We start from the raw sequence: 12,840 nt of genomic DNA, 5'->3' as shown, positions 1-12,840 counted from the left end.
TTTTGGTTTATAAAGCAAAGAAAGCTATTGAAGCTCTGAAAATGTTTACCTTCAGTATGGCTCCCATGTCGCCCACCAGTGGCAGTGCAATCTGAGATGAAAAAGGGCAGTTGCAGTTAATGTCTTGCACAACACTACAGATTCTGACGGGTTCTCATCCTCCTGCAGTTGGCTTTCCTACACACAGAGCTGATTAGCTACCTATTGGTTGAAGCTGGATTAAAATCATAATTCAAAAAGGAAAAATGGGGGGGGTTCAAATCTAGTTCAATATCACTCTCTGTCGAACTTAACCAGGTAATTGCACAGAATCACAGAATGGGTTGGAAGAGACCGCTGCAGATCATCTAGTCACAGACTCACAGAATGGTCTGGGTTGGAAGGGACCTCCAAAGGTCATCTAGCCCAACCCCCTCTGCAGTCAGTAGGGACATCCTCTGCCCAGAGCCCTGCTGAGCCTCACCTTAATATCTCCAGGGCTGCAGCCTCAACCAACTCCCCATGAAACCTGTTCCAGTGTTCCACTGTCCTCATGGTGCAGAACCTGCTCCTAACATCCCATCTGAATCTGCCCTTCTCTAGCTTGAAGCCATAGCCTCTTGTCCTATCACTGAAGGCCTTTGCAAACAGTCTCTCTCCATTCTTCTTGTAGGCTCTCTTCAGGTACTGGAAGGCTGCTTTTAGGTTTCCCTGGAGCCTTCTCTTCTCCCCCCAGCTCCCTCAGTCTGTCCTTGCAGCAGAGCTGCTCCATCCCCCTGACCATTTTTGTGGCCCTCCTCTGGACCCACTCCATCAGGTCCATGTCCTTCTTGTACTGAGGACTCCAAAGTTGGACACAGCACTCCGGGTGAGGTCTCACCAGAGTAGAGTGAAGTCCAACCACCCTGCTAAACCAGGTTCACCTGGAGCATTTGTTTCTAAAGAGAAATTTGCTTTTTGGAAGCTCTGAGGTACTTGTAGCGACTGCAGGCAGGAGCAGGAGTAACAGCTGAAGTTTTGCCTTTGTTTTGCATCTATGCACATTGGACTCTCCTGACTCCCATGTGAAATGATCAATTATCTTTACAGCTACAGTTTGGTCTGAGGCATTTGCAGGCTTGGTTTTAGGTCCTGTTCTGCTGAACTCCATAAAATCTGGAAAGCTACACAACTGTTCAAATCAAATCATTGCTCTAATACATACCCAAGAGGAGATGATAACTCCTCAAGCATGGTAAAGGGTCAGCATTTAATTAGTGCTTTTGATTTTGTTAGTGCTAAAGGGAATTTATTGCCTCAGAAACTAAGTGTTCTCAGAATTCCATTTCAAATAGATGTCTTCTTGGTGGGGCACACCAAAATTAGCTTCAGAATCCCCAAACTTTTCACAGCGGCACAGTATCACACAGTACATTAGAGGTAGGAAGCAACCTCCAGGGATCATTGGGTCCAACCCCCCTGCCAAAAGTAGGATTCCCTTGGGTAGTCTGCAGAGGAATGCATCCAGATGGGTTTTGAAAGTCTCCAGAGAAGAAGACTCCACAACCTCTCTGGGCAGCCTGCTCCAGGGCTCCTCATCTTGAGGTGAAACCTTCTCTGTTCAAGTTTGTATCCATTGGTCCTTGACTTGTTACTGTGCACCACCGAAAAGAGCTTGGCCCCCTCCACTTGACACCCACCCCTCAGATATTGATAGGCATTGATCAGATCTTCTCTCAGCCTTCTCTTCTCAGACTAAATAGCCCCAGGGCTCTCAGCCTCTCTTCATAAGGGAGATGCTCAAGTCCCCTAATCACACTTGTGGCTTTCTGTTGGACTCTCTCCAGCAGGTCTCTGTCTCCCCTGAACTGGGGAGCCCCAAACTGGACACTGTATTCTAGGTGTGGTCTAGGCAGGGCAGAGTAGAGGGGCAGGAGAACTTCCTTAGCCCTGCTGGCCACACTTTTCTTGATGCCCCCCAGGATGCCATTGGCTCTCTTGGCCACCAGGGCACATTGCTGTCCCATGCAGAACTTGCTATCCACCAGCACTCTGAGGTCTTTCTCCATGGAGCTGCTTTCCAGCAGAGCAGCCCCCAGCCTGTACTGATGCCTGTGAGAAGTGACTTCCCCCAGAACATCTTCTGAGGCTGAGGAATGCTTTGCCTGGCAGAAGCTTTAGCATACAAACTGCACCACCTTAAACCAAGGTGGTTTTCTTGCATACAGCAACATAAGTTTAATTTCTACTTCAACAGAATCAATTTGGGGGGGGGTGGGGGGGGTGGGGGGGGTGGAAGGGGGAGGGAAGACCAAGGATTTAATCATTGAAAAATCAAATTAATGTGATCAATTGGACTTTAAGGCTCTGTAGGTTATCTCCCTTCCTTGAAATGGGATATATTTGCAGCAGAATAGATGCAGAAGCTCTCTATGCATACGTACAGGATCACCTGGAGGGCCTGGCAGGCCTGGCTTGCCATCTCTTCCTGGAGTGCCCTGGAAGGAAAGGGAACATTTGACAGCCTCGAATTGTTGGTAAGGGACATATTACAGGGTTTTTTTTTACTGTATATATATAGAGAGAATTGCCACTTACATTAATCCCAGGGGTACCTGGAGTTCCTGGCAATCCTGGGGGTCCCCTAGGGCCCTAAGAGCAGGAAAGATCATTTATGATTTCAGGATTGTATTTAATTTCATTGACTTATTTGATTTGATTCTACTATATTTTATTTTATTCCATTTTTTCCCCCTATTTTTTATTCCATTCTATGCTATCTTGGTCTATTTAATTGATTTATTTTATTCAATTTAATGTTATTTATTTATTTAACCTAGTTTACTTTATTTATTTATTTAATTGCAGGTTATTCTATTCTATTTTGCATGTTTTATTTTATTCCATTTTAGACTTTTCTTATTTTATTCTATGCTGTTTTATTCTATTTTCTTTCTTTATTTGATTTTCTTCTACCCTATTTTCTACATTTTGTTATTTCATTCCATTTTATATCTTATTTTATTTTATTCTAGGTTAGTTTATTTATTTATTTAATCCTCTCCTCTCCTCCTCTCCTCTCCTCTCCTCTCCTCTCCTCTCCTCTCCTCTCCTCTCCTCTCCTCTCCTCTCCTCTCCTCTCCTCTCCTCTCCTCTCCTCTCCTCTCCTCTCCTCTCCTCTCCTCTCCTCTCCTCTCCTCTCCTCTCCTCTCCTCTCCTCTCCTCTCCTCTCCGAACCTCTCCTCTCCGAACCTCTCCTCTCCTCTCCTCTCCGAACCTCTCCTCTCCGAACCTCTCCTCTCTGAACCTCTCCTCTCCTCTCCTCTCCTCTCCTCTCTGAACCTCTCCTCTCCTCTCTGAACCTCTCCTCTCCTCTCCTCTCTGAACCTCTCCTCTCCTCTCCTCTCCTCTCTGAACCTCTCCTCTCCTCTCCTCTCCTCTCCTCTCTGAACCTCTCCTCTCCTCTCCTCTCCTCTCCTCTCCTCTCCTCTCCTCTCCTCTCCTCTCCTCTCCTCTCCTCTCCTCTCCTCTCCTCTCCTCTCCTCTCCTCTCCGAACCTCTCCGAACCTCTCCGAACCTCTCCTCTCCGAACCTCTCCTCTCCTCTCCGAACCTCTCCTCTCCTCTCCGAACCTCTCCTCTCCGAACCTCTCCTCTCCGAACCTCTCCTCTCCTCTCCTCTCCTCTCCTCTCCTCTCCTCTCCTCTCCTCTCCTCTCCTCTCCTCTCCTCTCCTCTCCTCTCCTCTCCTCTCCTCTCCTCTCCTCTCCTCTCCTCTCCTCTCCTCTCCTCTCCTCTCCTCTCCTCTCCTCTCCTCTCCTCTCCTCTCCTCTCCTCTCCTCTCCTCTCCTCTCCTCTCCTCTCCTCTCCTCTCCTCTCCTCTCCTCTCCTCTCCTCTCCTCTCCTCTCCTCTCCTCTCCTCTCCTCTCCTCTCCTCTCCTCTCCTCTCCTCTCCTCTCCTCTCCTCTCCTCTCCTCTCCTCTCCTCTCCTCTCCTCTCCTCTCCTCTCCTCTCCTCTCCTCTCCTCTCCTCTCCTCTCCTCTCCTCTCCTCTCCTCTCCTCTCCTCTCCTCTCCTCTCCTCTCCTCTCCTCTCCTCTCCTCTCCCTCCCCTCCCCTCCCCTCCCCTCCCCTCCCCTCCCCTCCCCTCTCCCCTCCCCTCCCCTCCCCTCCCCTCCCCTCCCCTCTCCGAACCTCTCCGAACCTCTCCTCTCCTCTCCAGTTTGTTATTTTATTCTATTTTAGAGATCTTATTTTATTTTATTCTGGGTTAGTTTATGATATTTCTTTTATTTCATTTTATTCTCTTTTATTTTACTGATTTAATTTTATTTATCTTGTTTTGTTCTATTTTCTGTATTTTAGGGTACCCCATTCTAGTCCATAGCTTTTATTTTGTTTTATTCTCTTCTATTTTATGTTTATTTTGGTTTAGAATAGAATGGAACAAACCAGGTTGGAAGAGACCTTCAAGATCATCAAGTCCAACCCATCATCCAACACCATCTAATCAACTAAACCATGGCACCAAGCACCCCATCCAGTCTCCTCCTAAACACCTCCAATGATGGTGACTCCATCACCTCCCTGGGCAGCACATTCCATTGGCCAATCTCTCTCTCTGGGAAGAATTTCTTCCTAACATCCAATCTGAACCTCCCCTGGCACAGCTTGAGACTGTGTCCTCTTGTTCTGGTGCTGGTTGCCTGGGAGAAGAGACCAACTCCCACCTGGCTACTACCTCCCTGCAGGGAGTTGTAGAGAACAAGAAGGTCTTCCCTGAGCCTCCTCTTCTCCAGGCTAAACACCCCCAGCCTCTCTTCATAGGGCTTGTGTTCCAAACTCCCCAACTCACCAACTCTATTTTATTATATTTTACTATAAACTTCTTAAACTAAATTATTATTCATTGTTTTAATATTAAAGGGAAGAACTCCATCCTACCTGCACTCCTGTTGATCCAGCTGGACCCATAGGACCCTGCAAGAAAACTCAAAATAATCAGGAGTCATACTTTAAAGACCTACAGAATCCTGCTAGGAAACTCAAACTATTCAATAGTCACACTTTAAAGACCTATAGAATCCTGCCAGGAAGCTGAAACTATTCAACAGTAACAGTTTAAAGACCTACAGAATCCTGCTAGAAAGCTCAAAGTAATCAGGAGTCACACTTCTAGGACCTGTAGGATCCTGCTAGGAAACTCAAAGTAATCACTAGTCACTCTTCTAGGACCTATAGGATCCTGCTAGGAAACTCAAAGTAATCAGTAGCCACTCTTCTAGGACCTATTAGATCCTGCTAGGAAACTCAAAATATTCATTAGTCACAGTTTAAGAGCCTATAGAATCCTGCTAGAAACTCAATCAACTGTCACACTTCTGGGACCTATAGGATCCTGCTAGGAAACGCAATCAGTAATCACACTTCTAGGACCTGTAGGATCCTGCTAGGAAACTCAAAATAATCACTAGTCACTCTTCTAGGACCTATAGAATCCTGCTAGGAAACTCAAAATATTCATTAATCACAGTTTAAGAACCTGTAGAATCCTGATAGGAAACACAAAATAATCAGTAGCCACACTTTGAAGACTTACAGAATCCTGCTAGGAAACTCAATCAGTAATCACACTTCTAGGATCTATAGGATCCTGCTAGTAAAGTCAATCAGTAATCACACTTCTGGGACCTATAGAATCCTGCTAGGAAACTCAATCAGTAATCACACTTCTAGGACCTATAGGATCCTGCTTGGAAACTCAACCAGTAATCACACTTCTAGGACCTGTAGGATCCTGCTAGGAAACTCAATCAGTAGTCACACTTCTGGGACCTGTAGGATCCTGCTAGGAAACTCAATCAGTAATCACACTTCTAGGACATATAGAATCCTGCTAGGAAACTCAATCAGTAATCACACTTGTAGGACCTGTAGGATCCTGCTAGGAAACTCTGGGTCTGGAGAAAAGGCCAAGAAGTTGAGCTGGGAGCTGAGTCAGAAGGGAGTTCCTGCCAGGGCTTTCTCCTAAGCCTTGTTTGCTTGGTGCTGCCTCTCAGCGGTGCAATGAGAATCCCAAAGCCTGGAATACTTACTGGAGAGCCCTGGATGCCTATTCCAGGGGGCCCCATCTCCCCAGGGGCTCCTTGTACGCCAGGTAGTCCTCTTTCTCCCTAAGAAAGGTACAAGGCTTCCAGTTACAAGAAGGCTGGCTGACAAAAAAGGACACTTTGAGGGGGTCCTAAAGGGGTGTGGGGACACTATAGGGTGTTTGGGGGGGCTTGGGGACATTTGGGGGAGGGACATTTTGGGGGCATCCTAGAGGGGTTTAGGGACACTTTGGGGAGTACTAGAAGGGCTTGGGGACACTTTTGGGGGTCCTAGAAGGGTTTGGGGACACTTTGAGGGGCTTGGAGACATTCTGGAGGTGCCTGGGGACACTTTGGTGGGCTCCTAGAGAGGTTTAGGGACACTTTGGGGAGCCCTGGAAGGGCTTGAGGACACTTTTGGGAGTCCTAGAGGGGTTTGGGGACACTTTGGAGGTGCTTGGGGATGTTTTTAGGGGGGTTTGGGGACACTCTGGGGAGTCCTAAAAGGGCCTGGGGACACTTTGAGAGGCTTGGGGACATTTTCAGGTGCTTGGGAACACTTTGGGGGGGTCCCAGAGGGGTTTAGGGACACTTTTGAGGGTCCTAGAGGAGATTAGAGATGCTTTGGGGAGTCCTGGAGGGGTCTGGCGACATTTTGAGGGGGCTTTGGGACACTGTAGGGGGTCCCAGAGGGGTTTGGGGACACTCTGGGGAGTCCTAGAAGGTCTTGGGGACACTTTTGGGGGTCCTAGATGGGAACTAGTTTCATTATGAAACAGAAATAAAACATTGCTCATACCTTTGGTCCCCTTGGACCTGGGTTTCCAGGAGTACCAGTGGGACCCTAAAAGCAACCAAACAAACAACAGAAGAAGGGAATAAACCTAAATCATGACACAGAAACCACCACCACCCTACCCCCAGATGTTCTGAAATGAAAAGGCAGTAGAAGAATGCTCCTGGCAGAATAATTCCATCCATACAAATGAACTCTGACAGGCTCACACAGATGTCTCCATGTTAATCCCACTGCCACCAGTGAGCCTTGCACTGGCTTTTTTTCCACCCAGTCTCTGGTTTTGCTGCACTTAACCACTACAAGAAGCTTCCCTCCCCCCAGAATAATGAATTAATACTCCTTCTGATTTCTTTCACTGCAAAAAAAGAGAAGTCTCTAACAGCTGTTTCCCCACAAGCACTGAAAGCTTTATTTTTTATCAGAGAATGGACTTACTGGTGTGCCAGGCAGGCTTGGCCCAGGTGGCCCCACATCACCTTTTGGCCCTGGCTGTCCAGGAGGTCCCACAATTCCCCCAGAGTCCCCCTAGAAGACAAATTTGAATCAGGAATTGAAATATTGAGGTGTTCCAGAAAGGGTTTGCCAGGCTGGCCTGTGGCATCTCCAAGGAGAAAGGGTTCCTGCTTCTGCATTTTAAAACCAGTTCCCCGAGCAGCCATGCAGATGCACCACAGAATGATCATACAGTCATAGAATCAACCAGGTTGGAAAAGACCTCAGAGATCATCAACTCCAACCTATTACCTAATACCTAACACCACCTGACAGCTAAACCATGGCTCCAAGTGCCACATCCAAGCCTGTCTTGAACACCTCCAGGGATGGGGACTCCACCACCTCCCTGGGCAGCACATTCCAAAGGCAAATCACTCACTCTGGGAAGAACTTTCTCATCTTGAGCTTAAACCTCCCCTGGCACAGCTTGAGACTGTGTCCTCTTGTTCTGGTGCTGCTTGCCTGGGAGAAGAGACCAACCCCCACCTGGCTATGACCTCCCTTCAGGTAGTTGTAGAGAGCAAGAAGGTCTCCCCTGAGCCTCCTCTTCTCCAGGCTAAGCAGCCCCAGCTCCCTCAGCCTCTCCTCACAGGGCTGTGCTCCAGACCCCTCCCCAGCTTTGTTGCCCTTCTCTGGACTCCTTCAAGTGTCTCAATGTCCTTCTTAAATTGAGGGGAAGGTTATTTCAAGAGATGCCAGACTGATATGCTCTGAATTAAAAATGACATACCTTGTCTCCTTTCACTCCTGGGTTTCCTGGTCCTCCAGGTTCTCCTGGTAAGCCCTGGAATTAATACAAAACAGAACTGTACACTTTCATAGCTGCTTCTTTAAAGATTTTAGCTAAAACCACAGCTGAAAATGAGTTTACACTGATTTACTGTGCATTAGTACTCATAGAGTCATATAGAATGGGTTGGGTTGGGAGGGACCTCAAAGGTCATCCACTTCCAACCCCTCTGCCATGGGCAGGGACACCTTACACTAGCCCAGGTTGCTCAGTGCTTCATCAAGCCCATTCAGTGGGTTGATGGTTGGTGTTGGGCTGGTGGTTGGTGTTGGGTTATGGTTCGTGTTGGGCTGGTGGTTGGTGTTGAGCTGATGGTTGGTGATTGGGTTATGGTTGGTGTTGGGCTGATGGTTGGTGTTGGGCTGGTGGTTGGTGTTGGGTTATGGTTGGTGTTGAGCTGGTGGCTGGTGTTGGGCTGGTGGTTGGTGCTGATGATCTCAGAGGTCTTTTCCAACCTTAATGATTCTGTGGTACCACTTCACTGGCTAACCATTCACACCCACCACTTCCACAGCTTGGTGCAACTACCCAATACCTACAACTTCTCCTGGCAGTCCCCTGGGTCCAACAGGTCCTGGAGGTCCTTGCAGTCCCTGTGAAATGATATAACAGAGGCATGAGGTAAAAGTCAGTAGGTCTCTTGTAATTTGGTGTTAAGAGTTCTCACATAAAGATAGATTAAAACAACTAGCATTAAGAATGATCTTTTTACCTGGAGTAAGAAATACAGAGTGTGCTCATTCTCCCTTAATTTAGTGCTTCATCCAATCTCTATTTGGGACTGATGCATACAAAATCAGATGCACACAAAGCAAGTAGAGGCAAATGCAAAGGACCATAGGAACACACAGGCTCACAGGATGTCAGGGGCTGGAAGGGACCCAAAGAGATCATCGAGTCCAACCCCCCTGCCAGAGCAGGGCCATATAATCTAGCTCAGGTCACAGAGGAGCACATCCAGATGGATGAAGAAAATACCCCCAGCCACCAGTGGATTTGTAATGGGTGCTCATATTCTTGAGTGACCAAACAATTTTAGAGCTTTGCATTAGGAACTGGCTGGATGGCCGAGCCCAGAGAGTGGTGGTGAATGGTGCCACAGCCAGCTGGCAACCAGTCAGTAGTGGAGTCCCCCAGGGATCAGTGCTGGGCCCTGTGCTCATTAACATCTTCACTGAAGATCTGGATGAGGGCATTGAGTCCATCAGCAGTGAATTTGCTGATGACACCAAGCTGGGGCAGGAGTTGATCTGCTGGAGGGTAGAGAGGCTCTGCAGAGGGACCTCAACAGGCTGGACAGATGGGCAGAGTCCAAGGGCAGGAGATTGAACACATCCAAGTGCCAGGTTCTACACATTGGCCACAACAACCCCATGCAGTGCTACAGGCTGGGGTCAGAGTGGCTGAGAGCAGCCAGGCAGAGAGGGACCTGGGGGTGCTGGCTGATGGTAGGATGAACATGAGCCTGCAGTGTGCCCAGGCAGCCAAGAGGGCCAATGGCATCCTGGCCTGCATCAAGAACAGTGTGGCCAGCAGGAGCAGGGAGGTCATTCTGCCCCTGTACACTGCACTGGTTAGGCCACACCTCGAGTCCTGTGTCCAGTTGTGGACCCCTCAGTTTAGGAAGGAGGTTGACTTGCTGGAACGAGTCCAGAGAAGGGCAACAAAGTTGGTGAGGGGCTTGGAACACAGCCCTGTGAGGAGAGGCTGAGGGAGCTGGGGCTGCTTAGCCTGGAGAAGAGGAGACTCAGGGGTGACCTTATTGCTGTCTACAACTACCTTAAGGGGGGGTGTAGACAGGCAGAGGTTGGTCTCTTCTCCCAGGCAACCAGCACCAGAACAAGAGGACACAGTCTCAGGCTGCACCAGGGGAGGTTCAGGCTGGAGGTTAGGAGGAAGTTTTACACAGAGAGAGTGATTGCCCATTGGAATGGGCTGCCCAGGGAGGTGGTGGAGTCGCTGTCACTGGAAGTGTTCAGGAGGAGACTTGACAGGGTGCTTGGTTGCATGGTTTACTTGATTAGGTGGTGTTGGATGATAGGTTGGACACAATGATCTTGAAAGTCTCTTCCAACCTGGTCTGGTCTAGTCTATCCTATTCTATTCTATTCTATTCTATTCTATTCTATTCTATTCTATTCTATTCTATTCTATTCTATCCTATCCTATCCTATCCTATCCTATCCTATCCTATTCTATTCCTTGCTGAGTGTGGTAGTTGCAGACTGTGACTGGAAAATTTTCCACAGATCTTGAACAGAAAATGGTAGGATGCAAATAAATTGCTATTGGGTGTGAAAAGGACACTGGGACCATCAAGAACTTTAGGAACTAAAATAGCCATGAGCCAGGCATAATCATTTATATATATATATAAAAAAAGCATTTGCATTCCCTGCCCTTTTATTTTACCTAACAAGCTGGCAGCACTCAGAGCCCTCTTGCAGAGCAGCATAAGATGTAATGGTTGTTAACACAACAGAATTAACTTCCACTTACCATTGATCCTGGACTCCCAACAAGACCAGGTGGTCCAGGGTCTCCTGTTTCACCCTATTTGAAGGAATATAAAAAGATATATATACACATTTACTCTCAGCATTATTTCTGTCCACCAGTGATGTGCATACTGTGTATGAGAGAAGCAAAAACTACCTTATCTCCTTTTGATCCCTCCAGTCCAGTTTCTCCCTGAAAATAGCAGGTAGAATCCATAAGAAGTTAAAAGTTTAACAAAGATCAACCAAGAGCTTCGTTTTCTAGTCCCCCCCAAAAATGTTATAATACAGTTTGCAAACCTTGAGAAAGATTACAGAGTCCCTGCTGCTTTGTACAAACTCTTTCAAACTAATTCTGCTGGCAGGTTTTCCTGCTTCTTGAATGAAAAATGCTCTGAAAGCAGAGAAGCTGAAGAGCTTCAGAGCTGCTTTGTTTTCAAGCATTTTTTTCTTTAGGACATTAGGGTGCATCAAAAGCATCGTGGCCAGAAGATCAAGAAGTGATTCTGCCACTCTGCTCTGGTGAGACCTCACCTGGAGTACTGCATCCAGCTCTACAGCCCTCAACACAGGAAAGACATGGACCTGATGGAGTGGCCATCAAGTTCATCAGGGGGCTGGAGCACCTCTCCTATGGGATAGGCTGAGGGAGCTGGGGCGTGTTCAGCCTGGAGAAGAGAAGGCTGTAGGGAGACCTTAGAACAACTTTCCAGTACCTGAGCAGGGCTACAAGAAGGATGGAGAGAGACAGTTTGCAAAGGCCTGCAGTGATGAGGGGCAATGGTTGGAAATGAGAGCAGAGCAGATTGAGATTGCATGTTAGGAACAAGTTCTGCACCACGAGGTTGCTGGAACACTACAAGAGGTTGCCCAGGGAGGTGGTTGAAGGCCCATCCTTGTAGATATTCAAGATCATGCTCAACAAGGCTCTGAGCAACCTGATGTAGTGGAGCACGTCCCTCTGACTGCAGGGGGGTTGGACTGGATGAGCTTTGGAGATTGCTTCCAACCCAAACCATTCTCTGATTCTGTGATTCTGTGATTCTAAAGCCTATTCTTCACTACCAAGTCTCTGCTGGTGTCCCAGTATTCATCTCCAAACCCACACATTATTACAGCATGTCTAATTTTGGCTCCTATACAATCTTAATCACAAGTAGCTGAGCAACCTTCTCCTGTGTATCAAACCCAGCATAACTGGGTTTTGTCAAATGTCAGAACAGAGGACAATAGCTAATTAGAAAATAAGCAAGAGATGCAAACAGACTCTCAGAGTGCTCTGAAAAGATCCCAAAGTAACAAAAAATATTGTGCACACATGAAAATGGCTATAAGGGAGCTGCCTGGTGTTAAATACCACATTCAGAACTGGCAAACCAAGCAAAATAGAAGAGAAGAGAATAGAATTAACCAGATTGGAAGAGACCTTTGAGATCATCAAGTCCAACCTGTCACCCAACACCATCTAATCAACTAAACCATGCAACCAAGCACCCCATCCAGTCTCCTCCTGAGCACCTCCAATGATGGTGACTCCACCACATCCCTGGGCAGCCCATTCCAATGGGCAATCACTCTCTCTGGGAAGAATTTCTTCCTAACATTCAGCCTGAACCTGCCCTGGCACAGCCTGATACTGTGTCCTCTTGTTCTGGTGCTGGTTGCCTGGGAGAACAGACCAAGCCCCACCTTGCTACAACTTCCCTTCAGGTAGTTGTGGAGAGCAAGAAGATCTCCCCTGAGCCTCCTCTTCTCCAGGCTAAGCAACCCCAGCTCCCTCAGCCTCTCCTCACAGGGCTGTGCTCCAGACCCCTCCCCAGCTTTGTTGCCCTTCTCTGGACACCTTCCAGCAACTCAACATCTTTCCTAAACTAAGGAGCCCAGAACTGGACACAGGACTCAAGGTGTGGCCTAACCAGTGCTGAGCCCAGGACAGAATGACCTCCCTGCTCCTGCTGTCAACCCAGAAACAATTGTGTAAAAGAATTGCATGAATGAAAAAACCTCCAAGGAACAACATCACATCAGGGACTGCAGCAGCTACTGTTAAACTGAAGAACAGGGCACCTCTATTTGGTTTTTCTTCACAGAAATATCAGGGTTGGAAGGGACCTCAAGAATCCTCTAGTTCCAACGCCCCTGCCATGGGCAGGGACACTTCCCACTAGATCAGGTTACCCAGAGCCACATTCAGCCTGGCCCCAAAATCTTCCAG

General features: G+C 47.8%; 1 protein-coding gene across 1 annotated transcript in view; it reads right to left on the bottom strand.

Moving 5' to 3' along the window:
- COL19A1 (collagen type XIX alpha 1 chain) overlaps positions 1–12,840 on the bottom strand; it is a 226,365-nt gene that overhangs the window by 37,670 nt on the left and 175,855 nt on the right. The window contains exons 22-32 of the mRNA XM_068153439.1: positions 10,783–10,818; positions 10,627–10,680; positions 8,667–8,720; positions 8,068–8,121; positions 7,278–7,367; positions 6,843–6,887; positions 6,050–6,127; positions 4,899–4,934; positions 2,557–2,610; positions 2,403–2,456; positions 50–91 (exon numbers count right to left, since the gene is read on the bottom strand). Of these exons, the coding sequence (XP_068009540.1) occupies positions 50–91; positions 2,403–2,456; positions 2,557–2,610; positions 4,899–4,934; positions 6,050–6,127; positions 6,843–6,887; positions 7,278–7,367; positions 8,068–8,121; positions 8,667–8,720; positions 10,627–10,680; positions 10,783–10,818 (597 nt within the window). The remainder of the gene's footprint in view (positions 1–49; positions 92–2,402; positions 2,457–2,556; positions 2,611–4,898; positions 4,935–6,049; positions 6,128–6,842; positions 6,888–7,277; positions 7,368–8,067; positions 8,122–8,666; positions 8,721–10,626; positions 10,681–10,782; positions 10,819–12,840) is intronic.

The sequence above is a fragment of the Melanerpes formicivorus genome, unplaced genomic scaffold, assembly GCF_026170545.1.
Source record: "Melanerpes formicivorus ecotype bairdi unplaced genomic scaffold, bMelFor1.0.p_v2 SCAF_26, whole genome shotgun sequence".
Classification (NCBI taxonomy): domain Eukaryota; kingdom Metazoa; phylum Chordata; class Aves; order Piciformes; family Picidae; genus Melanerpes; species Melanerpes formicivorus.
Note: the sequence above shows the minus strand (reverse complement) of the source record. Positions and strands in the feature narration are given on the sequence as shown.